This window comes from Tauraco erythrolophus, chromosome 2 (assembly GCF_009769465.1).
Source record: "Tauraco erythrolophus isolate bTauEry1 chromosome 2, bTauEry1.pri, whole genome shotgun sequence".
In the NCBI taxonomy this organism is placed as follows: domain Eukaryota; kingdom Metazoa; phylum Chordata; class Aves; order Musophagiformes; family Musophagidae; genus Tauraco; species Tauraco erythrolophus.
Genome location: NC_141466.1, coordinates 96,606,617 through 96,634,437, shown reverse-complemented (window position 1 = coordinate 96,634,437; position 27,821 = coordinate 96,606,617). Strand labels below are relative to the sequence as shown.

General features: G+C 37.7%; 1 protein-coding gene across 1 annotated transcript in view; it reads right to left on the bottom strand.

Annotated features, from left to right (window-relative positions):
* The window catches only part of TTC27 (tetratricopeptide repeat domain 27), a 142,011-nt gene extending 114,558 nt beyond the window's left edge, over positions 1 to 27,453 (bottom strand). Inside the window, exons 1-6 of the mRNA XM_086628150.1 lie at positions 27,366 to 27,453; positions 23,566 to 23,743; positions 16,915 to 17,044; positions 8,734 to 8,874; positions 5,846 to 5,948; positions 681 to 845 (exon numbers count right to left, since the gene is read on the bottom strand). Coding sequence (XP_086484276.1) covers positions 681 to 845; positions 5,846 to 5,948; positions 8,734 to 8,874; positions 16,915 to 17,044; positions 23,566 to 23,743; positions 27,366 to 27,453 — 805 coding nt within the window. The remainder of the gene's footprint in view (positions 1 to 680; positions 846 to 5,845; positions 5,949 to 8,733; positions 8,875 to 16,914; positions 17,045 to 23,565; positions 23,744 to 27,365) is intronic.
* Between the last annotated feature and the right edge of the window lie 368 nt (positions 27,454 to 27,821).

The following is a 27,821-nucleotide window of genomic DNA, read 5'->3' as shown; positions in this document are numbered from 1 at the left end:
ACAGAAGAGGTGTGCATTTTATGTCACTTTGATTACTTAACAGGACCAGCTCGACCAAACAATCTCATACCCATACATGTAATTTTAATGAAGTTACAAGTGCAGCAATCTCATCTGACTGACTCCAAAGAACAGGTTCTGAAAGGATAATTATAAAGTCTCCACAGTGACTTAATCCTTGATATTTCTGTCCATCAGAAATTTGACTTTTTGACTTATTTCCTGTGGTAACAGTGCTGGAAGTGACTTTTAAATGCTATTTACACAGAGTAGATCTAGGCTAGCGGCGTAAAAGGTGAAAGACTGCATCAAATCATCATGCAGACATTTTTGTAAGTGTCTTCAATCAACTAACCCCAAAAAATTATGCATTGTGACACAAACCAGTTTCAAGAGACCCATAACAGAGACAACTAGACCTAGAATTTGATATGAAACACAAGAAGGAAGGATTGTAATAACACAGCTACTCAGACATAGATATTGCAACTAGATGGCATATTTCTTTTCCGTTTTCCAAGCAATGCTAATTCTTACAAGACAAATATGTCTTACCTGTTAAAAATCAAGATTTTTCGAAATACAGCTCTTTTTCACTTGGACTTGTAAAAAATCCCAACAAACCTTAGGTTATCTTGTTCCAACCAATTATCCTCATAGAGTGCACAAGCAAAACTTACCTGTAAGATTAATCTGCAGTTTCGTTATGTCTTTAGCTGTATTGAAACATTGCTTAGCTTTTTTATACTCATAGTAGTACAAAAATGTATAGGCACACTCAAGATGGAACTGAACTGCTAAGTGCCAGCTTTCACCACCTGTGAACAAAGTTTCTGCTTCTGTCACTGCAAATTAAGAAAAAGAAAAGCTATCAGGATGCGGCCTAGGAAAATGATATTTTAAAAATACTTTTAAAATACGAGGAAAGGAAGTCTGTTAGGCTTAAAATAGACCTGTAGTTCTTGACACCTTCACATATTTAAAAATCCTCAGTCAGTGTATAAAAGATATGCACTATTTAAAGCATTTTTCAAGTTTTACATCCAAGGATTACTACCAGAACAAATAAAAGTTTAATCTTCTCTTATTCTTACTGTAAAGGTGAATTGAGATATATTACTCTTGCAGGAAATAAACTACTGTAATAGTCTTCGACCTGCTAAAGAACATGTACTCAGCATACAGGATACTGAGGTAATCCCTCCTTAAGTAGCAGGCTTCAAATGAGAAAGTTTCAGCAGCAAATTGAGCCTTGAACAGGGACTTCAGACTCTTCGGGAGTTTTTTGTTTGGTTGGTTTTCGCTTGTGTGTGGGGGGGTTTTGTGGGTTTTTGTTTGGTGTTTTGTTTGGGCTTTTTTTGACAATTACTGATTTGCTGAGTGAATAAAGAACAGGAGAAAATACCTTGGTAAATAAATCCAAAATCTTTAGGAAAGAAGCATAAAAGCATTTGTATATCTTATATATTTAAATTATATTTACCAAAACTACAGTAAATGATAAAAGAATATTCTTGCATAGTAAAATATAGACCATTAAGTTGAAAACAATTCATGTGAACTATTCAATGAAAGGTTTTTTGCTTTGGGCTTTATTTCTTTATCTTGTCAAGAAATATTTACATAATAGAGTTCTTTAAAAGCTGATAGCATCACAGTACCTAAAAAGACTGGTACTCAAGATCTTAGATGATCATCTCAAGATCTTAGTAACACATAGATGCTGTGTTACTTAATGGATGCTTAATTTTTCAAATATGCTTTACTAAGATTAGTAAAAAGTCTTACTATATGAAAAACTAATACTATCAAGGATTTTTTTAAACCTTTTTCTCTGACTGTTGCATTTAGAGATTGGCAGGCAACCCTAGCCTGGACAGATTTTATTGTTTAAACCTCCTAGGTGCTTTTTTTTTTTTTTTTAGTACATCTTAATCCTCAAAATCTTTCAATTAATATAGAAATCTGCTAAGTCAGAACATATTTTTATGCAGCTTTTTTAATTCAATAAATAAGAATTTGCATGGATAAATCCTGCCTAGTAACTTATCTTTTTTCAAAGTCTGAATTTGAGATTTTGTTTAATGAAATCAAATTGGCAATGTAAAAATATTACTCCAATGGTTTTAAACTAAAGTAGGATAAAGAATGTAGCAGGTTACAACACAATCCTTAAAAGAAAAAACTCGCAAGTGACTACAACTATTTAAAAGCAAATTCTGTGCAATTTAATTCCTGCTTTTAACACAAAGCCTACTTCAAACATGTTACTTCAAAATTGAGAAAGTTAACTGAATGTTAACCTGTCATTTAAGTAATGTACAGTCTTCACTAAGAACCAATCTGAGGTTTTATTGTTTTTGTCCATATTTATCATTAAATGCATTCTCCTTTTAAAAAAAGAGAATAATGCTCCCAGGACCATAAAACATCTGCCTTTCTAACAAAAGCTTTGGGTTTTGTAAAAAGAGTAAAAAAAAAATTCAGTAAATTATTTGGGACATCTGCCATCTTTACCTGCTTCTCACACTCTATACATATACAATGCCACTCTGATGGTTTCCCAAAGGACAAAATTGTGTTTACATGAGAAAAAAAAATAAATTGGATTTTCTATTGGGTATTATCAAAAGCACTCAAAAATTCACTGAGGGTTTTATATAAATGCAAACACAGATTTGTGTTGACGCTTTAGCATTGTTTGAGCCACCAAATCCTGACGGGACATTTTCAGTGCAACAAAGCTTCAAGATACTGAAAGTGCAGGTATGCATGTGGAAACCACACAAAAATGCAACTTCCCAATTGAATTCTTACAATTTACTTTCAAGGAAAAACAAAACCAGGTTATAGTCTATAATCATACATTACGACTTGATTTTCCATAGCTAACAAGTTTCAGTGATCTGAATATAAAATTACTTGCACTAAACTCACATATCCTGCTGTAACAAATGAAAGCGACACATTGAGAAGAGGTCTTACAACTCCCTATCTAAATAAAATTTACTTACAGTGCTAATCACAAAACTTGGTAAGTTTAGGTATTTGAGACTTTCAAGGACCTTTGTAGAAAGCTTGACATCATTCTTAGTATTCATGTAGCTGCATAGAAGCACCGATGTCCCAAACTTAAGACAACCCTCTGGCATCCCATACCATGTTTGGCATAGGGCCAAATGGATGGGAAACTGCCATGAGCTCTGTTGGTTTTGCACAACAGCGGCTTCAGAACAGCAGGGAATTACTGCAGCTGTCTTCTATTCAGGTGATGATGTTGACCTCACACTTGAGGTCAACATATTTTAAATAGAAAACATAATTTCTCCCGAATTTGAAGGTCTTTTTCTCTAGTCATTAAGACAAAGTTTTCCAGTCCAGTTGATACAAAACAAGCAAGTGAGTTTTTCAAGCCCTAATCAAAGACTATTTAAAAGGTTTATTTTATGGAATATGAAGTTACTTGTTTGAAATACCAGATGGCTTTAATCAGAAAGTAAATAAACTGCTAGAGGAAGCAAACAGCAAAACCTGCCTGGAAAAACTCATTACAGATTCAAGTGTACTTTACACCATCTTCTCTGAAAACCACATCCGGAAGCCTTGAAATGGGTCACTGAAAACAGACACCTTAGTACTTGCTTAGTATCTGTGCATGTGCAGCAGCATCCTGTAGACAGATCGGGGCTGCACAAACTACTGTATCTCTACCCAGTATCACCTAGTAAATGAATTTTAATTAATTTTATGATTACTTCTCTTTCAGTTTTGTTCCAGGTTTTTAGGTATTTCCAAGAAGAAAAAGCAACGGTCACATAAACGTGTTACATTTCTCTATTACAGATTTTATCTACTTCACAGAACTCAAAAATGTTTTCATGTACTATGCATTCTCCAAAGTTAACATAATAAAACTGTCAAACTGTCATACAGTTGAACAAGAATTGCAGTACTTGAATAGAGCTGCAAAACCACTGGTATCTGAATATCTTTGATGCTGGGCATCTATGGAACATGTACTCAGAACGAAAAAAAACATCTAGAAATAAGCAGAGGACTCCTTAGAGTTTCTAAGCTTTCTTCTAAAAAAAAAAATTACTAACATATCTCCTTAACCTTCCTTATCTGAGTGAAGCACACCGGCACCACTTGTTTCATAACATAAAATGTACAGATATTTTTAGATAAATATTTAGAAAATATACATCCTAGAAGTAGCATACAACCTAACACAAAATATTCACGCCTTACTACATCAAAACTAAGCAGTAACAATTTTGTCTCAAAAAGCTTACCCCTAACCATCAACCTAAGCAAAATAACCCTCTCCATAACAGTTAACTACCTCTATGCAACTCCATTTTTAAAATGGCTATGAGAAGCGGAAGATTAGCTTTTACAACATATCTTGGAAGTCATGTTTTAAGGAATTTTTATATACAGTACAAGCATTTGAACAGGCTAAACTTGTAAGACTAACCCCACTACACTGACAACACCCATTTTTGAAGTAAAACTCAATTTTCTATAATTTGGTTCAGAAATTAAAAATGCAACTTAGACTTCATTCTTTGCACCTGCTGAAGTCCAACCATGTCCTTAGCCTAAAAATTAACTTGCTACCTAATCTATCACGACATCCATAAATTACATCTGTCAATTACTTTGTAATATGTACATCAAATCAGCAACACTTCCAACTTTCCAAGAACTAGAAATTTTGAAGTTACAGACTAAGCAGTAAGAAGAATTTAATCTTAAGATCCCAATACCTGTGCAAGATAATTCTAGAAGTTAGTTCAAAATTCTCTAATGAAGTATAAAAAAGATACAAAAATCACAGTCTACATTAATTGCAACAAAACCTTTCCACATCATTGCATCTAGCATCCAGTAAGAGCATTAAGTCAGTGCTGCTTCTCTATAGAGGACCCAGTGAAATCATCTGCTCAATTTCATTACTGTATTAACATCTTTGTTACCTGTTTGGAAGTTCTTCAAGGACCAAAATCCACTTAATATTTTACATATAATTTGCACAGCCTGAACCTGCAGCATTTAAGATTGCCGCCCTTGTCAAAATAAAATATACATGACAACTAATCTCTAAATGCAACAGAAAATTTCTTAAATTTAATTGGTTGAAAATTTCAGGTTTGCGAAATTAAATGAGTAATCTTTAGCTAAGTAAGTAGTGAGGGGCCATGTACATAAATAAAAGCTTCTCTCCTTTTTCCAGCTTTATCAGTTGCTGTAGCAAATCATATTAACAGTCTATCTATATAAGAGTTTATTCCTCTTAAAAAAAAAATCCCAAGCAATATAATTACATTTTACATCTTAACTTTCTACATTAAGCTTTTGTAAATATATACATACATTACATAATTTAGTTTTAACATTGTCTATTTTCTCTAAATATAATGCAGAGAGGTAACAAATCTCAAAACTTATGTGGGGAAGGAGAAAACCGGAAAAAAAGTTTATCTCCCCCATGACGATACTGAAGAACAAAAACATCCTCTTTTCAAACCAAAATAAGCTCAGTTAAATAAGGAATAAAAACTGTATAGAATGGCTTCAAGTGAGCTTGTGATAAGTTAACAATGCTAAGCATGGTAAAAGAAAACCTTTGTCTACAGTAACATATTCCTATTTTTCTCTTAGAGTCAGGAAGATAGCATGTGCCATACAAGTCCACGTCAATTTGAATTCTGTTCCCTTTCTACTCTGTGTAGTTACATAAGCATGTGAAAACTATCATGTTGCGCCTACAAATTCCTCTACCCCATGATACCTTACAACTGATGCTGTAGACTAATAAACAAAGTAATTAGAAACATACCTTGTGTTATACAGGTCTGGGCAAGAGTAAATAGCTCAGGTGATCTCTCCTCTAACAACTGCTGGTGAATATTCACATACCTTAGAGTCCACCAAGGTAACGTCTGAATGAAAATGTGAATACTTCAAGTTAATAACATAGATCCTTTTTTAAAAAAAAAGAAAACAGTGGCTTTAAAATATAGGTTTCATAATCTATTCAATTCTAATTTCTAAAAAATAAAAATCCAACCAAAATACTTGTTTTATATAAAAAGCGAGAACTAACCTAGCATAAAGAGGAACGTATTCAAGTAGCTCTACAGTTCTCTAAGAGTTTGATGGGCTTTTTCTCTGTTAATTTTTCTAGCTGCTCCTTGAACCCTGCAAATCTTTAGGATCACAATCTGGTAAGAAACTTTGTGAACATAAGATAAAAGAAATACTCGTGGCGTGCTTATTTTGGAGCAGCCACTTGCTACTTTGATTTCATACCTCCTAATTCTTGTAACAGAAAGACAAAAAAAAGGAAAAAGCTGTTTCCTAATTATCTTCTTTTGTGTCACATTCATGATTTTAATAGATAGCCATGATCTCACACTTCAGTAATCTTTCCAGCCTGAAGAGTTCTGGACTATTTAGTTACTTTTTCTATGGACGCTATTCAGTCTTTCTGATCATCCAGTGTTGCCCTTCTATGCATTCTTCCGTGTTCTGTTTAATATTTTTTATTTCTTCAGGTGGGGGTAGAAAAGGGACAGAGAGGTGGAAGAGGACCAGAACTGTTCATGAGAACACCTCACAATCACAACTGAAAGTATTCCTGTTTGTATGTGGAATTTCAGAAGGACAAATACCTTACAGAACTAAGTAATCATTCTATAGCAGAGCTGAACCACAGCTCAGGAAATACATTATTTTAGAAAGCTGTGTACACAAAACATAAGTTCCCCAGCATATCTTATCCCTCTCTAGCTATACCAGGGGGAAACGCATGGAAAAGTTAGCTGATAATATAATATTCTATTCTCAAAACTATACTTACAAATTATAATCTGTGAATACAGGGCGTACCTCTACAGAGGCTCTAATGATTACTAGTTAGCATGCCAATTATTTTCCATGAAACAGCTGTTTTGAGTGTTTCTCAGAGACACCTAACTTCTGAACCTTTTATCCATTATGCTTACATCAGACCAACCTAAGGGCTGTAAAGTATTTAATCAAAAACGTCTAAATCAATGACATGCCGTTGACTGTAACGTCTCTAGAAAGGAACTATCAAAAAGAATAACAGCATCTATTTCAAAAAGCATTGAAATTACTTTTGAGATCAAGTCGAACAGAGTAGAAGCACACAAACAACAGACTTTGTGAAAAAGCTCAAATCCTAATATTTCATCACTTATTTTGAAACTTAAAGTCAATTTAAATGAGAAGTTTCAAATTACTTCAGTTTAGCTTTACATAATGAAGTATTAATTTTTCCACACAACTGACAATCCAGCTTAATGATACAGTTTCCTGAGGCCTGATGCTTGCCACTCAGAAACGTTAAGATTCAGAGAGAACGTACTTATAAAGTTTCAGGTAAGCCAGCTGAGCTCTGTACAATATTCTGTTAGCAATGTTAGTTTTTTGGAAGCCAAGTTAAGAATTTTTTGGTTACTTTTAAGCATTTAATCTTTCACATACAATAGCACTTTTGAATAAAACAGGGCTTTATTAATGTTCTAGATATATTTCAGAGTATTGTACCCTGCTTTAAATTTATTTGCAGTAATTTGCACTAAGCAGCAAAGATATTAAGAGACTTCCTTTGAATCAAGCTGAAATGAGAAAGAATGGCAAGTTTCAATTGCTAGAGGGACCTGTTGGTGAAAGTAGTTTTTATCAGTTGCTGCCTTTGAACTACTATCCAAAACTGATGTAGCCACAAGTAATTGAAACTCCATTGGGTGGAAGGTAGCTCCCCATTATGTCAGTCTGAGAGGAGGCAGTAAGGGAATTCTCTATACCAGGTACATTTTCTGCCTCCTTGACTGACCCAATTGCTGAAATTCAACAGCACTCATCTGTGAATAAGAGGGAAAACGATGGAAGAGCTTGGCTTCCAGAAATGCTGCACAGCCAACATCTCCCACGCAGTTTAATTCATCACTCATACAAAGACCCAGCTGGGAATGGATGTTGTCAGCCAAGCATAAAGAGGGACCATGTGGCATTTTGATCCCCAGCCAAATTCTGTTCAACTGGAATGCAATAAAGAGAAGTGGCTGCTGTTAAAAGTCCCCCAGTTTGAGAGTCCTGCTACCAACCAGCCTGCTGCTAAACTACAAAGGAGGTAGAGACAAAAACCCTCCAAAGAGGTTCATCATATCTTTTAATTTTTAGTGTACAAGCATAACAAAGAATCGAAGTAGCCTCCACATGGATGCCTGCAGAAGAGGTAGAGGACAATGACAAACAAAAGAGGACTTTCTTGGCATCTAGAACTCATGGCTTAGAATTCATACAGTAATGGTTAACAGTATCCCAAAGCTTGTTAAAAAGGACATAGTCTATGTATGTTGCATTATAGGGCATTCCCCTCCACCCCTTCCTCACATAATGTCACAAAGTATGTGCCTTTTTAAAAAGTTGCTTCCTTTTAAATTTTCTACTTTTTCCAGGTAATGAAGGCATCTCTCTTCTCGTTTGGGAAGGACAGTGAGAAAATAGCCTATCTTTAAGAAAAAGACACTTGTGTTTAATTGTAATCACTTCAAATTGTTTCTTAGAGGGAAAAACCTCAGAGACACAGAAGAAATAATCAGAAATTATACTGATTCAATGAGGTATGAAGAAAAGAATGAGAACACCAATTCATGAGTAGCTGGCAGTCATAATCATTAGTCACATATTTCTTACCTGAAGAGATGCAAGTTTATGTCTTGAATTCACAAGGATTATCCTGGCTATAAGCAGCAAAATAGGACGAGAAATCAAGGTATACACTGATTCACCATCAAGAACCAGCATCTTCAGAATAGTTGCATGCAGCATTTTTGGCTGAAAGAAGAATGAAAAAAAGATAAGAAAACATAAGTAGGTTCATAAACAAATAATGTAATATAGGTTTAGGAAATGTAACTATTCATGTATTTAAGGAAAAAGTCTGTTCAAAACTTAAAAATACCCCAAACCACTGTCTCTTGGAATCTCAATCTTTTACCAAGTCATGGCGAACTCTACCTTGTTTCTTGCTGTCCTGATACACCTTATCAACCTGATCTGAAAGACTCCGATTTCCTCCCACCTGAAATGCATATGTCCAGTCAACACTGTCCCCAAACACATTCCAGTAATATAATCCTTCCCATGATCTAACAAGAAAAGCTTCTGGTAAATCCATGCCATTCAATTTGTAATCACAGAAATAGAATCATTTGTTAAATAAATTAATCCTATGGCGCTCAAATACACTAGATATTCCTCTAGTCATGTCAATACATGTTATCTTCCTCTATGCCCAGAGGGAGCTTCCTACTGGAGTGGCATCAGGGCAGCAATATTAGAGCCATTCTTCCCTTTGTCCAATAAATAAAAACTGCTCTCTGCTTTGGATGCTTTCCTATACGGCATTCCCTACAGTAATTCTTTTACTTAATGGGTCTGAGGTAGCTCTCCAGGGAATCTGTCTCTTAGTAGTGACTGTCACCTGACAGTCACCTATTCTTCTCTCCCTTTATTGCAGTGAAAACATTCAAGCAGTTTATCTTCAGACTCAGGGAGATGTCAGTTCATCAGTTTATTCCTGGTTCTCATATGGCAGGTTTCCTTTGTAAATTGAAAAAAGTAGGGCTTTTGTTTTCGGTTGGTATGAAAGAGCAAGAAAAGGGAATGGAAGGGAAAGAGTAGAAGAGAAGCTTAAATGGCAGCCTGCATTGAAGTCACTTGTCTGAGAAAGATTCTTATTCAGTCTATACAACCAGGAATAGAAGTTATTTGAATCACATTTCAGCTTTTTAAACTAAATTAATAATGTAATTTCTAAGTTATTTAAAATTCTTTTCGATACCTTTACCAACAGGTTACATTAAAGACAAGAGTTGTTAAGCCACATTAATTCCCCTAGTTCATTTTTTAACTACTGAATAATCTTCAGGCTTTTTTTCTGATTTGCTTAGGTTTGTTAGTTATTTATCTTGTATTAACATTGAAATTCCCAATGTTCCCCAACATTGCTGTTGGGGAACAGCACAGGGGAAAGGGACCTGGGGGTCCTGGTGGACAGCAGGATGACCATGAGCCAGCAATGTGCCCTTGTGGCCAAGAAGGCCAATGGCATCCTGGGGTGTACTAGAAGGGGTGTGGTCAGTAGGTCCAGAGAGGTTCTCCTCCCCTCTACTCTGCCCTGGTGAGGCCACAACTGGAATATTGTGTCCAGTTCTGGGCCCCTCAGTTCAAGAAGGACAAGGAACTGCTTGAGAGAGTCCAGCGCAGGGCCACAAAGATGATTAAGGGAATGGAGCATCTCCCTTATGAGGAAAGACTGAGGGATCTGGGTCTCTTTAGCTTGGAGAAGAGGAGACTAAGGGGGGACCTCTTTAATGTTTATAAATATGTAAAGGGTGACTGTCGTGAGGATGGAGCCAGGCTCTTCTCAGTGGCATCCAATGATAGGACAAGGGGAAATGGATATAAGCTGGAACACAGGAGGTTCCACTTAAACATGAGGAAGAACTTCTTCCCAGTAAGGGTAACAGAACACTGGAACAGGCTGCCCAGAGAGGTTGTGGAGTCTCCTTCTCTGGAGATGTTCAAAACCCACCTGGACACGTTCTTGTGTGATCTGATCTAGGTGGTCCTGCTCCTGCAGGGGGATTGGACTAGATGATCCTTTGAGGTCCCTTTCAATCCCTAACATTCTGTGATTCTGTGATTGAAAATACTTCAACTTTGTAGACAATGACTCAGGACTTCAAATTATTTACTCAAAGTGGAATCCTTGCATGACATCACAGCAGTAATTTCGATCCCATCGTGGAAAAAAAAGTTTACAATAGTCTAACAAACCACTTGAGAATAAAGGAAAGAAACTGCCAACTGGAAGTATACCAGTCTTGCTATGCTACAGTAATCTACACTCGTTTAAGCACTGTAGCAATCAATTAATCACAAATTCACATTTCAAATCCTTTCACTGGAGAGCTCAGTCCAGCTAATGTAACATTACAAGGAATGTAATAAGGGAGGTAGAAGAGAGGGATTATGACATGTCACAGTGTTAAAAATAAACCAAGTCTCAGAGCCAAAGAACTGCTATCTTCTATTTTATCAAATCCATGTTCTTTTACATGAAGCAAATTCCATACAGAAAAGCAGATATCCTTTTCTTTTAGCTGACAAAGCCTAAACCAACATTCATTCTTCTAACTTCTGCTCTAAGACTGCATTATTAGTGCAGAATTCTAACAATGGGATTTACTGCCCTAAAGTAGTCTTTAATATGAGACAACAGTTATATAGAAGAGGTAGACATTAAAGCTTTTCAGTACCAAGGGCTGAAAAGTTAGGAATCAAGTCTGCAAAAAAAAAAATCTCTAAAACATTGGTTTAGAGAAAAAAGAAATTTTGAGCTTGTCTTCTTGTGCTTAAAACACTTAAACACTGAAAGTGTCGAACCTATCTCACACAGCTGAAAAATTTCACATATCTCAAAATGGCCACAACCCAAGACTTGCAAACAGAATGTTCCTGACCTAGTAGACCTGAGTTAGAGTGTTGAGTCTTTCCATTCTTCACCAGACTTGCCATCAAAAAGTATAATTATTTTATTCAGGAATAATTTTCTTAAAGCAAAGAAACATGTACTAGATAATTATGAACATATGCTGAGAAATCTCTGAGGTAATCATCCAGTTTCTGTTGGACCTGTAGGTGGTTCCATTTGACCACCTCTGGACCAAATACAGACAAATTAAGGTCAATCCACTCTAAATACATACTTTTTAAATCTCTGAAACACAGCTTGTTGTTTATTCAAATTCCAAACAGTAACTTAATGGCTAGTGTTAAGTAACTACCAGTAAAACCCTAAATCATAGAATCATAGAATGGCATAGGTTGGAAGGGATCTTAGAGATCATCTAATCCAACCTCCCTGTCATGGGCAGGGACACCTCTCAACTACATCAGGCTACTCAAGGCTTCATCCAACCTGGCCTTGAACACCTCCAGGGAGGGGGCATCCACAACTTCTCTGGGCAATTTATTCCAAAGTCTCACCACCCTCATACTGAGGAACTTCTTCCTAAGATCTAATCTAAATCTGTTCTCCTTCAACTTAAACCCATTTCCCCTTGTCCTATCAGTGGACACTCTTGTAAAAAGTCCCTCCCAGCCTTCCTGTAGGTTCCCTTCAGGTATTGGAAGGCAGCTATTAGGTCCTCTCGAAGCCTTCTCTTTTCAAGGCTGAACAATCCCAGCTCCCACAACGTGTCCTCGTAGCAGAGGTGCTCCAGCCCCTGGATCATCTTTGTTGCCCTCCTCTGAACACGCTCCAACAGATCTATGTCTCTCTTATGGTGGGGACACCAGAACTGGATGCAGTATTCAAGGTGGGGTCTCACAAGAGCAGAGTAAAGGGGGAGAATCACCTCTCTTGACCTGCTGGACAGTTCTCTTGGCTATTTCAGTTTTCACAGTATTTCCCAGCACAACTGTTACCTCCTGGGTAATGATAACGATAATCAGAAAAAATACTTCTGCCATTCACATTCAATAGCTCTCAGAATGAAGAGTATGAGAATTTGAGTTTAGAGGCTTCATGTTCTTTTCTTGCTAATGATAACAATTTAAGGCAAAATGAGCATTTGGTACACTTTTAATGTTGTAATCTGAACTGGCCTTCCTAATGTTTCATCACATCTTCCTCAGTCTTGGGGATCCTTCCCCTAAATCTTAAAAAGGTAAATGTAGGCATACACAGAGGTAGAAAAAGCCAGACTAAAAGCTTGGGAAGAATTAACTTAAAAATGGGGCTGGAGTAGAGAAACAATCAAATAAGGAATCTGTATGTGGCTACTAAACCTTATATATAGGGCTTCTCAGATTTTAAACAGTACAAGAGACTACTGCACAACAATTTGTCACTTGGCAAAGCTAAAGTGATGCATCTTCCAGAATAATGGAGGATGTACTGAGGTTACCAGCCAAAGATTTGGTCCTTTGGAACAAAATTCACTCTTTACACTAGACTTTAGGGGACGGAAAAATTGGTTTTGTTCATAATTGGTGCTCTCTTCAAATTTCTGCAAAGGAGATAAGATTACAGTGGAGGCTGTTTCCAGTTTCACGATCCAAACCATCAGTGAGTAACTTATGCAGAGCTGACTTGCAGACTGAAGATAATAAAGGTGAGCTACTGTAAGCAATTCCTCCCTGAGAGCGCTACAGGTAGCAGTACTTAGTTCTCTTGCTCATATTCCCTATGAGGGTAACTTTGCTTCATTTTTAAGGGGGTATTTTCCAAGTGGCTGCATTAAGAATCTCCCTTCTTTTCTATATTCATAGCAAGGGAACATAGGGCAAGACTGTAGGTTACTTTAGCAGATTATCTCTGCTTACAAGACTCTGCCTCCACATTTAGCCTTTACCATCCCTCCTTATATTCCCCACAAGAGGAAGGAATTTGCAAAATCTTCAAAGCCTACATCTTGCTGGTCAATGGTATTCAAACAGCACATCACTCAGCCTAAAATTCAACTCTTTCTTCTTTGTGGCTAGTTTATGCTAATGGAAGCCAAGCATCTGGGTCTGGAAAAAAAAAAAGAGGAATTCCGAACAGATTGAATTAACAAGGCTAAGGAATCATATTGGATTTGAAACAGTAGTACTACATAGTACATTAGTGTTTTTCATATAAATTATGAACATGGCTATTGGTATCAATAAAAGCATAGTAATATTTCAATCTCTTCCAGCAAAAGGAACAAATGATGCACAAAAAAAGCAGTAATACCAGTATAAGGAAAAATAATTATTCAAACGCATTCCAAAACTTATTATTTGGAATCAACCTGTAAGTTATAAAAAGGCCAGCAGGCGCTATTGATAAATGTATTTGGAGGATTCCTACCAGTTATTTACATGTATTATCAATTAACACATTAGGATCTTCTGCCAGATGGAGCTTCTCACTGTTACCAGATACATACTACTTGTGAAGACGAAATCGGACAACAAACAACTAAAGCACCTTGTTCTCATAACATTCTTACAGTCAGTAGTGGTCTTAATTAATCCTACTACACAGTTTTGTCCAGTTCATCTACTGAAAATAATGAACTGTATGAGCTAATACTCAGGAACTGTGAAACGTGGGTTTTTTTAATAAAAATAAAGATAAAAAAGGATAAACATACTCCAATTTCTAACAGGTCTGTACCTTTTATCCCCTTACATACAGGGAGACAGTGACAGTTCTTTAAGATACAAGGCGTCTATTACTATATCCCACTTTTATAAGCACTTAGCTCATTAAAAATGTTCTAGTCTGATCCCAGCACGTTCAAAGCCAGAACTGCTAATCCATTTTAACTAATATCCTGTACTTTTAAAATCTTCCTTTAACAAATTCACTTATCATTAAAAAAAACAAGGTAGTATCAGTCAGACTATTTAACTTCAAAGTCTTGAAGTTATTTCAGAAAACTGAAAGACACCTAGTAACTAATATGCTAGCTGGTTTTCTGTTTAGAAATTACTGAACTGCTTTTATGTGTGGACTCAAAAGAGCAAAGCACAAGCCAGTTCTGCAAGACATAGAAAGAAATCCTAATAGAGTATGTAACCATAATTTACAGAGAAGGCTGGAATCAATTTGGGGGATAGGAAATAACGTACACATACTCATGAATATTGTTCATGGAAGACATCCAAGAGGTCCCTACTAGCAACTCATCTAAAAAAGGCTATTTTATTTGTTCTTCACTGAAATTAATTATAGACCCATGCAGTCTTAATGCACTCATAAGAAAATTAATTATGCATTCAGAAGTTACCTGGGAGCAGAAATGAAACTACACCACTAACCCAGACGTGAAACTTTCAAAGGATAGAAATGGCAGCACTTACATAGCCTGAAAGCATAAAGTTAAGACTAATCCAATACAGAACTCAGAAAATAAGAATAACAATTTTGAAAATATTCCTGAAATAAACGAGATATTGTAAGGCTGAAAGCTAGTGATATTACTTAGAGCTGGTTAAAAGAAACATGAAGACATAATTTTTTAACCTTGATATGGGAAATGATCATTTTAGTCAGAAAACCTGAAAAATGAAATATCTATTTAAAAAGAGATTGTTTCAGTCTTGATGACAGAATATGCAAGATTATAACAGGTGAAGAAAATTAGAGCTATATTTTTAACCATTTTTTATGAATATGTGTGTATGCAAGAGAGGAAAGCTGGACTCTTGGAAACACAAAAATATCAGTTTATCGAGATGCTCATTTTTACAGAATGTTTGTATACTAAGAATCCTTGGAAAGGAAAGTACATAAAGATAATTCAAAACATAGAAAAGTTTTTTAATTAAGACATTTAATAAAGAAGAGAACTGGATGTTACATATTAGCACATAAGTGTTTAGTGCTCTTGAGGAAAAAAAAACCACTAACGTTTCAGAAGAACAAAATACCAATGGCAGTAATGCAAATAAAGGTAAACTTCTGCCTGAACGCATAAACAGTTAAATCTTGCAGCAATATCAAAGTCTGATGTAGTACCCATTAGAAATCGAATATGCTCAAGTCTGTTTTCCTCTACAATCTCTTGCCAGTTTAGTTTCTGGAATACCACCTCTGCGTAAGCAAACATCTTTCAATGCATTACTTTCACAGCCACAGCAGAAACATAACAGAAACTAAACAGGAGACATATTCCCTTATTCAATAGGCAATTAGTATCCCATTCTTCCATTAGGACAGATAATAAATGGGATAGTTAATAGAAATTACTAACATTGTGTTTTCCAGGTCTGTGAACTCTGTCAATGACAGCAATTCCATGACTATCATCTTGAGCTGCAGCCTCTGTGTCAAACTGCAGCCTGCACATATACACTAACACAGAACAGAGTTCTTCAGTAACTAGAACTCACAGATTATAAGAGTATTATAATACTACAATCTTAAAGATTATAAACAGATTATAAGGAGAATAGATGAAAGGAATTTGTATTTCTTATTTTTTATTATTTTTATTATATAGTAATTTAATACAATAATATTAATTAATATTAATATTATTATTTAAGAATGTTATTAATATAATAATTTCATATAATGATTTATATTATTTATTATTATATATATCACCCATCACTTTACATTAGTGATGGGTGATAGGACAAGAGGAAATGCGCTGAAATCTATGAAAGGCTGAAGTGTGGTACTGCCATGAGAAACAATATATGCATCTCACAAATGAAGTTTCATGTTGATAAGTTGTTTACATTAAAAGGTGCCAAAGCAAATAAAAGTGACAGTTTCATCTTCTACATTCCCTTCCTCTTCCAAAAACTCTATTTGAGTTAGCATTTTTGTACTAACATTACTGCAATCCACCTGGCATCATTCATGAGCCCAACAGGATACCGAGTATCCAAATGCTATTCTGCTATTTGCAAGATATGAAGCTTCCACTTTACCCAAAGGAGGGAAAATTTCTAAGCCATTTATAAATATCTATCTTTGATCCAGCTAAGAATACATCCCAAAATAAATAAATAAAAAGTGCATTGACTGCAAATGCCATTCAAGCAAACGCTCCCACATGATAAACATATCTTCCCCCTCCAAAACCAACATCTCCAGCAGGAAATCTCCTAAGTAGCGAAACAGAATTACTTTCAAGACACTGCTTATAAAACTGATACAGCTGAAGGTGCTTGCAATAGCAGCCAGCAGGATAAATGATCCAGGCAATTGATTCTAGCAGCATGCTTCACTGATGTGCCTTCTCTGATACATCTATGTGTTATGGTTATTTGTGAAAAGCAGTGACTACAGAAGGACAGCTTATCAAAATCCGAGTATACCTCACAGAACTTCTGTAACAATGCAGGTGGCAAAAAGTCCTGAAGCTTTAACTGAACAGGAGGCCCAGTCCAATTGCTTTGAACAAAGAGCTGCAAACTGCCCACACCAAGTAGAAACATCAGCCTCTGCCTGCAATATAGATAAGAAAAGCAATTAGCAACATATTACATTTTTAATTAAGGCTACAAGATCTGATTAATTCTTGTACAAAACCCTCAGCCTTAAGAAAAATAAAATCAATCTTTTCTTAGGAAAATACAATGAATGTAGTATTCAAGAATGCGCACGGGGAACTAAAAGGCTTGGAAATATGTTTGCTTATAACGGTTGTATTTAATGACAAACATTTTGGAAGCAGAGTTAGTTCATATGTTTCAAAATCTAAAGCTGTATCTACCTATCGGAGATCAAAAGGAGATTAGCACAGGATGCAGATTATCCTGTATTTGCCTATTGCACAATTGTTATATTTTTTACGATATATCTCATCCTCAGCATTTTCAGATAAAAGATATTGCATTAGCATACATTCCAAATCAGCATGTTTATTTTTGTTTTGACATAGCTATTTATTTTTACTCTCTGTGATAATAAAACAATTAAATGAACATCAAAAAAGGTCAAAACTACCACCTCCAAGTTGGTTCAGATACTTGGGCAGCAAATGTTATCTCATTCAATCATGCTTTTTAATTTAATCATAATATTTTACTCAGAGATGGAATTATGACTTTCTTTCATTCCTGAAACGAAGTATGGTAAAATTTTCCTTGTTTACAAGACTAAATTCATCTAACATCACTATGATATTATTTCTTTATGCACCTACAGTAACAAATAATCTACATAGTCTGCAGAAGGCAGTGCACAATCCCTCAGAATTGAATGGTTGACTTAACAGGTGTAAACTTTTCGGAGATTTACACAAACTTCTGGTTTATGATCCTTAACGACTTAGAACCGTATTGTGTTATAACCAGTCAGGGGCCAGCAAGAGCCTTGTCACATATAAAACATGCCTCCTGGCTACGAAAAGTTAACATTTTAATTGTGCTGGTTTGATATAAATATTGGTATGTTAAGGACCACAACTGAATTGAAAAAAACTTTTTTTTTTCTCCTGTAAAACAGGTATTTAAAGATGCAAGAGTCCTCCAAATGGAAACAAAACGATCAAGCCTTACACAACCCCTAAAAAAAACCAAAGTCAAATAGAAAAGCCACACGCAAACAGGTGGCTGGTGGGCAAGAACGCGACAAAAGGTGTAGAATAATGAGAAAGTAGGGGTGAGGAAAGCTTGATTGAAAAAAAAAAAGAACAGAGCCTTCAGGTAAGTTAGAGAACAAGGACTGGTATAAAGAGTTCTTGTCAAACAAGACAAGATAACATTTACTAGCTGTCATTATTCAGCCAACAACTATCTACCAGCAAAGATTATCTGAATACATACATAAGATTACCATTAAACTTCCAAATAACTCAAGAACACAAAGCACTAACAATTACTGTACACCAAATTATTACCATTACACACAAAACAACCACATACACATAAATTTTCTAATCATTCTCCTATAATAAAATACGCTTCAAAGCTTCTGAAAGGAAAGATAGCGCACAGAATAATCCATCTCTGCACTATGATTTGACAGATGCGTGTCAGTCTTTTGAAGACTCATTGTTATTTTATCATTTACGCTATTATTTATATTAATATTTTTTTACTTATTTATTTAAACATTACTGATATCTATCTATCTAGTGGGCAAACTTGCCTGAAGTCTTGACACAGGCCTCTGGAACAAATGGTAACAAATGATAACCAACTCCATTAACAAATGATAACCAACTCCATTTCAGTACGAGGGCGGTAAGACTTTGGAATAAATTGCCCAGAAAAGTTGTGGATGCCCCCTCCCTGGAGGTGTTCAAGGCCAAGTTGGACAGAGCCTTGAGTAGCCTGGTCTAGTTGAGAGGCGTCCCTGCCCATGACAGGGAGGTTGGATTAGATGATCTCTAAGGTCCCTTCCAGCCTATGCCATTCTATGATTCTATGATTCCATTACTTTGGCTGGGACACTATCTTTCCACTGGCTAATTTGTCATCACCAATTTATTATTTTTTTCCCCCATTTGCAGATCCATGACCAACTTCCAGTCTCCTTATCACTCATTCTGTGTCAGAAAGTCAATTCCAAGCTCTAACCCCTGGAAATGCTAGCCTCCCTTTCCTATCCTCTATTTCTTTTTTTCAAGAAATAATTTCATTCTGCCTCCTTGACTGTCCTTCACACTTCGAATGCAGACCTGCAAACGCTCACCTCCCAAAGGCTGCCTGAAAACTGCTCTTCCGTGCTGCCTGAAAAGCAAGAGGCACTGCTGCTAGTGCCCCACTTACTACAGTGAAATAGAGTTTAATTCCTTATATTTCCTCAGACATATGTCTGTATTCGTTCATCTTGTTCTTCCTTTCTCTATGTGAATGAGGGTTTTGCTGCCTTTTTTTTTTTAAGCACTGTTCACACCAAGTGCAGTAGGTTTGTGATCCATGAAGTAAAATCAGATGCTCACATATGCTCCACTGTTAATATTCATATTGCCACATTCAAACTTGCTCAAAATCAAAATAAAGAATAATAAAGCACTAATATTTGAAAAAATAATGAATTTGCAGATAACGCTAGAATTTACAAACAAAATATAAGAGTGAGAAAATACTCATTAGCCAGGTGGTGCTAAGATGTGATTAGATTACAGGTTTTGGTTTTGGGACAGTTTCTTTTCTTTTTAGTGAAGCCAGAAACTACAGAAGAGAAGTCAAAGTGAAATTAGACACTGCATAGTTATTTTTTTTCAATTCATATGCACCAAAACAAGTGCAGAAACAGCAAAAATTTCTTCATTTTTGTTTTTCAATACATACCGCACACCAGTTAACCAACCATCAGATAACCAGTATGCCCCCAAGGGAAATACCATTCAGTGTTCAAGTTGGGAAATCATAGCAAGCTCTATTGTATGGATTTGTTTTGGAAAGTTTGGTGTTCATTTATATGCTGAATAAGGAAAAAGTAGTAAATACACGGTCAATAAAAACAAGCATTCATGTTCATTTCCTTGTTCCTTTAGGTTTCGGAATTAAACATATTAAGAGACCTTCAACCTCTTCTGAAACAAGCTCTCCGAAAATATTCTTTTTGTTGTGTCCTGCACACTATTTCCTTCCAGTCTTTAGAATCAAACTGTATGTCAGGCAACGAATGCACCTCCTTCACATGGAGCTCAGGAAAAATAAAAAGGCATTCCTCCTCTACATGGTTATCACATATACTATTGCTTCACTCTCAACAATTTGCTGATTTAAAATAGAACAATGAAGCTACGTTTTCTGTAGAAGACAACTGTTAACCATTGAAGTGAGTAGCAACAGTAGGAAAAGAAGTAAAAAAAATAATCTCCTACTCAATAAGTTTATTGTAAGGAATGCTTGAGACTTCATTTTTAAGCCATAAAAGTTAAAGGCACCACAGTAAAAAAATGTCAGGGGCACAGGAAGGAGGGAAGCAGTTAAAATGAAACAAAAAATAGTTACATATTGTCCTTACAGAACCACGGATTTGAAAGTGGAAAAAATTGCAGGCTGTGTCCAAAGAAATTATAATCTAGATCCAAATTTTAAGCTGTTTTGCCCTCGAGCTGTTCAGTTTTAGCTTCAGAAAAAGAACTCCTTAAGAGTTCTTTTAACACTATTATAAAACCATACTTTGTACTGTGTTTATATTGTGCTAAAAGAATAAGATTAACATTATCCAACTTTCTGTCTCCGATTGAGTTCAACTCCCGTTGAGTTTTTTTAATCTCCAGAATTTCAATTTTCAGTTCAGGGGAAAAAAAGCATATATTTGAACTAAGCTCATCTATTAAAAGTCACAAGAAAACCAGTGTCCTATTGAATTTTCTGAGCTAGAAATTAGAGGTTTGCTGTACTTTCTTGGAAGAACTCAGCAGAAAAAGAAAGTGACATTTCACAAAAAAAAAAAACCAACCCAGACAAAAATATTTTCACCATAGGTAATAGGTCAGAGTGCAAAGGCTGCATTAACTCCTTCCACAAGGCAGTCACAGGGCATAGGGCCAGCAGGTAGGAAAAATAACTGTAACACATTTTAACCTAGGAAGTCATTGGTACAGATTTAAGAGCTATAAGCGTACCTACCTAAAATAGGAAATATCTGTCTTTCAGTAGCTTTTCTATCAAGACAGAGTCACAACTTACTTCCTTCAGCACTAATATCATTCAAAGCTTCTTATATTACTACTATTGGGGCTTGAAAAATTCACTTGACTACTACAAACAAAAAACGTTTCTGGCAGACACTGATTCATTTTGAAGACTACACGCTTTCATTCTGAATAAAACTCCAGGCTGTAATTTTGGGCAGAAAACCCTCTGTTTCTGAAAGGCTCAATATTGCAGATCTGCCTCTCTATCTTCTGGCAAGGGAGCATCTAATGCTGCCTAGAGCTGCAGAGGAACAAGAAAAATCTCAGAGACCAAAGAGCTGGAGTATGAGCACCTGAGTGACAAATTGCTTTGCTGTCTGCAGTAGGACAGCAGCGGCAGAGTCCTGTAAATGGCATATAGGCCAATAAAAGCTCGCAGGGGGAGCAGGGGAAGAAGCTGAATGGTTCATAAGGTGAGCAAGACATATTTCAAGCAGCAAGACATATTTCAAGCAATGATTAAGATCAGGATTGGGTGTGTTTCAAGCTCTGATCGATCCTTCCTTCCTTGCCACATTATTCAGAATAAACTATTGTAAGATGACAGAATCTAGCAATATTGAAAAATTTCTCTAGACTATGTTACCACCTGTCTATGTTTAGCCTGTGTCTGGGGCTAAACAATAGCCAGCTGTTTCATTCCGCAATGACCCCTTCCCATCCAAAAAGGGGAACCAGGAGAAGGAAGGAAGACCCGTGGATTGAGATAAGAGATAACTGAAATTAAAAAAAAAGGAAAATAATTATGATAATAACAATATATACAGACAAGTAATGTACAGTGCAATTGCTCACCCCTCCTTGACTAATATTTAGCCTGTTCCCAGCTAGCAACTGCAGAGCAGGAAAAACCACAAAACCGCAATCCCAGAAAGAGTAGGCCTCAGGAGCAGAAGGACAGGCAAGACACTCCAGGGATGATGACCATTGAGAAAGAGAGGCTGTCCCTAACAAACTTCCTGATTTATGGTGAGCATGATGTTAACATGGCATGGAATAGCCATTTGCCAATTTAAGTGTCAATCGCCCTGGCCACGCTCCTCCCAGGTTCTTGGAGATCTGGATTGTTAGCAAAAACAAGTTGAAAAGTCCTTGATCACTAAGGATACTTGCACACCACAGCTGGCTAAGAACTAAAACAAAGTGTCTTACCAACTTTGTTCTCACCCATCTGGGTGCTGCAGTCTTCTTAAAAATGCAGCTTACTTGAGAAATGTAGCTTTTCTGAACAGAAAATTGATTCTAGGATTATATCCCAGTGAAACCAGGACACCATCTAAACTCCAGCTAATATTTAACAGCAACAGCACAACAAAGTAAGAGAGGAAAAAAAAAAAATTAGAAAAAAAACTAGAGACAAAATGCATGGGAACAACCTCTGAACGTTCCAACTCAGAAACTAGGAGCGCATCGTACTGTGTACCACACTAGAAGATAAGCTTTTGACATATTAGGATCATTAACAAATCTCAGCTCAACATTTTAGAGGTGCCTACTGTTCTTTTCTCTCTGATATTTTAGCAAAACCACTTGGTTTTATGTCTGTCATATCAAAATATAGGCATGTGTACTTAGTCACACTTTTTGGCAATACATTACATTCCTCTTACTTTCTTTCACTTTTATCTTCTCTTATCTTTTGCTCTTCTTATGGCAAAACTTTGCCCCACCCTCACCTTTTAATATATATACACACATAAACACACATATATATAGTTTTCTGCTTCTACTATCCCTAGTGTGATAGATTTCACTCTGTTCATTATTTATGTCACAAACTGTAAACACTAAAGTCAGACTCATTAACAGCAAGAATTAGCATATGCAGTACAATTAGAGAGAATCTATCAGAGATAGTCTTGTGAAGAAAATAATTAATCCATAAATAGCATCCACGAGTAATATCTTACCCATTTTATATTAAGAACAGTAGTACAACCTTACTAAATTGTACTTAGAAATATAGGCATTGCTTGGACAGTAACGTTACGTGGTAGCTCAAGTAGTCACATAAACGTAACGCAACGTTTCAGAGAGAAAACTGTTAATAAATTTTTGACAATACATGGCAACATGAATTTACATTTGTTGGCTTCTTTATACCAGCAGCTTCAGAGGTAATAACTGTCAATAAAGCTAGTGTTCAACAAACCCTCATCTCACAATACCATCTAGTGAAAGAAACAATAATTAACAGATGCCCCAAGGGAGTGGGGGGAACAACACAAGAAATCCGTTTTCTGTTCTTCTGTCAAAATAAGAATTTTGGAGGCCCTACATCACATACTATAAAATTTTAAATAATGCCTTTCGTAAAAATCAAACATGACCTCCACTAATCTTCCAATAAATAAATAATTTCCACCTTTCTACGTTATCAACCTCTGCAGAACAGTCCAAGTATGCAAGAATCTGTTTCTCCAAGTAACTGGCAATGTTCTCCTCCGTCACAGAAGATGCACTGAAAACATTCCGAATGGCTGAATTAGAAAAGATTGCCTCATATTTCCCATCAAAAATCAACTGCAACAATGATCCACTTTCTGAAAAAAAAAAAAGAAAAAAACAAAATCAGTGTCAACTTTGAAACAGCTTTGTCTTACAAGACCTATTCAGACCAAAACATATACCACTCCCCTTTCAAGGAAGGAATCTGCATTTACATTGCAGGAAAACTGCAGTTGCACTGAAACTAAAAACAGCAGTAGCAGGCGTCACTTCATTCAAAATAAACTTTACAGAACTTGCATTAATGTTACAGTAAAATACAAACTCCCAGATGAATGCAAAACAAAAACTTGCACTGAAATTTCAGGGGAAACACATGGATGGCCTTTCAAACACACGCAGTACAGTAACTGAAGATGACTTCAACTATCACAAAGAGGGTTTTCTTCCTCCAAAACGTTTTATGTGAGTGTGTTACAGTAAAATCCTACAGATAAGACAATCATTTCACAGACTAGAGAATGCCTTTAGGGGAAACACAACATACAAAAATGGTTCAATATTTGCAGAGTTCAATGAATAAATTCTCCTGTAAAACTGCAAAAACTAATCAGTCCTTCCCTTAAATGCTTAGAATATTCACAAAGAATGGGCAATGCGATTTTATCTTTATAAAAGAATTGTTTTCGTATGATAAGTCTACTATCTCAGTGAGAAGTCTGCATATGGAGTCAGATTCTTAGGAGTAACTACTAAGGTGGATTTAGATCCACTGAAGCCTTTCAAGACAAACAGAAGTCATGAAATGCTATACATTTAATTCCTAAGAAGCTTCAAACCCATCAAGTTCTTGAACCAGGCTACAACTTTGTTCGCAGAAGGTATCTATCCAGCAGCTGTTAGAACAACTTCACCACGTTAAAACCTTCTATTCTTGAGTAAAATCAGTATCTGCCTGTGCTGCTGCTGTGGCTACAACTCATGTAGATGTACTAACTGGTTTTAAACTACTTGATGCAGATGCTGGTAATGGTGCAGCTGAGGAAATGCAGAGGTCTGCACAGGATATGTACCTTGATATTAATCTGTGATTCCAGCTGGGGACTCCAGCTCCCATGCATTCAGTGTTACCATAGCTACACTAATATTAGCACCCGAGCTAGCCAATTTAATGCTAGCACAGGTACAGATCCACACAAGCAGCAGCTTGTGCAAGGAAGGGAACCAAATACCAACTCCAAGCTCATTTAGCTACAACAAGTATTCTAAATCTCAGACATATGGGAAGAGCAAGTGCACAACCAATTCCAATAGCAGCGATGGATGACTTGGTAGGAATGGGTGACAGACAGACCTTCATTCTAACCTCTCTGGACTGGGCTGTTGACCACAATTTACTTTGTTCTTTACAACAGTGATCAACTGAATGATGTGAGAGATCATTTGTGCCAGACAATTTAAAAAACACCTTAAGCTGTACCTGGAAGGGCATATGCAAAAGAACAGTAATGGTTCTGCAGCCCTGCTGACATCATACTCCCAGAGAAAACAGAAATAATGAGAAACTTTCTCCAATTTATGCTTTGGGGAGACTTTCTTTCACCAAATGACAACTTCTTTATATTGGATTATAAAATTACTATTGATCAATTGTATCATGTCCTGGTTTCAGCTGGGACAGAGTTAGTTTTTCTTTTCAGTAGCTAGAACAGCTCCATGTTTTAGATTTTATATGGTATTTGTTACGAGCAGAACGTTGACAGTGCACCAATGTTTATAGTTGGTGCTGAGACATCAAGGACTTTTCAGCTTCCCATGTTTTGCCGGTGTACAGGAGCACAACAGGCTGAGAGGGACCAAGGCCACAACAAAGGGCTCACAACTTCTCTTATGATTTGAATTTAGATTTAGGATTGAGGGCCAAACTAGCCAATGGAATATTCCATATCGTGCAACGTCATGACCAGTATATAGATGAGGGTTGACAGGGAAGTTGGGTTTTTACTCTCTCTTCTGTGGGAGCTCTCTTGGACTCCCAGAGTTCCATCTCACTCTCTTTTTGGGCCCCTCACTTGTCCGGGATTGTGGTTTCGGGACTTATCCGTTTTGAGATCAGTGCTGGGACAGTATGGGAGTGTGTCACTGAGTGGTGAGCAATTACACTGTGCATCACTTTTTTGTATATATTATTATCATTTTAAATGTATATTCACATTATTTTATCATTACTATTTTATCATTATTAAGTTTATATTATTAATAATAATAAATTCTGCTTATCTAACTCACAAGTCTCTTTCCTTTTTCTCCTTTAGTTCTCTTCCCCATTCCCTGAAGGTGGGGAAGGCGAGTGGTTGCCAGCCAGGTTAAACCACAATACTTGTCCAGACAGGCAACGCTGTAGATTGTAGAATAACTATTGGCTATGAGGACACTAATAAAGAATATTGAGGTTTTCTCTTTCCAGTAACACTGTAACATAACTGTAAGCACATAAAATCTGCTTTTGATTCTGTGTTTAGCGTCTTATAAGACACGATACAAATTCAAGGTCACAGTCTTTAAATTTAATTTCAGGATCATCAACAGGAAAAGGCCACAGTGATGACTAAGAATCATCACAAACCCCAGCATTTTCTATCTCTATTGCACGATACCTTTCTTCAACAACAGTCTTCCCCACATCTTATAGCAGCATACTACTTAAAAAAACCTGAACAAACCAAAACTAAAAAAAAAAAAAACGAAACAAAACAAAATCACACACCACAAACAGCATGCCCAACCCTCAGTGAAAAGATAAGACAGATTGACAGATGTCAGTCACATCATTTAACATTCCTGGACAGTACAATGAATATATTTAAATAAGAAGTAACACAAGGAAACAGAGCTCAGTAGCTCTGTACAGTTCTTTTCCAACATTCAGTAAGTGCTTGGGTAAGGATAAATGAGTCTTTCGATATGCTGCAACCTCTAAATGTTTCAAACAGCATGGCACATGACTTGAGCACGACTGTATTTCTAGTCTGTCTGAGATACTGAAGGGCCTTTTCCTGACAAACGTTACATTTTAAAAGCTGCTGCGTTCTCCTGCAGGAAAACTGTGTCAGTAACAACCTAACCAAGCCCCCTCAAGCAACTGGGACTAAATAACTGATGAAATTCAGAACAGGTAGCTCACGCCAGACTTCTTCTCCTCATGCTTTGCTACAAGAGTGAGTTTCACATCACTGTCAAATTCCAACAGACCGGTACTCTTCCACTCGTGGGCCATGAGGCAGCCGGAGGAAGCCCTGTGACTAAAAAGCCCCCAGAACGCCGACACGAAGCGGGCGTTGGGGCGGCCGGCCGCAGGGCAAGGACTGCTGGAGCGCAGCCTCTTCCTCCACCTGAAGCCCTGTCGGACCTGCAGGGAGCGGCCAAGAAACTCCTGAGGAGAGCCCCGGCGAGGCTGCTCGCGCTCCTCCACGCTGACGCGCCTCACGGGCCTCTCCCGCCCCGCGGCGCCGGTAGGAGCCCCCCGGGAAGGGACAGAAAGGGGCGGGAGGGGGGACACGACCGCTCCCGGCGCGGTCGCGGGTGGAAGCAGCCGCCAGCCGCGGCCCCGGCTCAGCCTGGGGCCGGCGGAGACGTTGGTGATTCCCGATACCCACAGCAGCGTCCGCGCACAACAGCCGGGCACCTTCTCCCCGCCGCGCCGGGACCTCCCCTCACCTGCCGCCGCAACTTCGCCCTGCTTCCACTCCAGGGACTCTGCGGCGCTGAGGAAGCCCCTCAGCAGGGAGCACTCCAGGGCCAGCATGGTCCCGCCGCCCCCGCCCCGCTCTCCACCACCGCGGCCTCTCTCACTCGCGGCCCCTGCGCTGACAGGCGCTGCCGCCGCCTCCTCAACCCATGTGCGGGAACCGGCCGCAGGGAGCCGCCATGACACTGTCGCCGGGCACGCCGGGAGGACGCGACGCGGCGCCGCGCAGGCGCGGCGGCGGCAGCAGCAGCAGCAGGAGCCCGGCGGCACCCCCCCGCCTCCGCGCGCGCCTCGCGCTCTCCCGTCCGCCCGCGAGCCGCGGGAGGAGGCTCGTGCGCGACGCGGGGAGGCGGAGCAGGGTACCGGGAGCGCGCGGCCGGCAGCCGCGTGCCTTAGCGCGAGCCCCGCGCGCGCGGGGCGGGGCG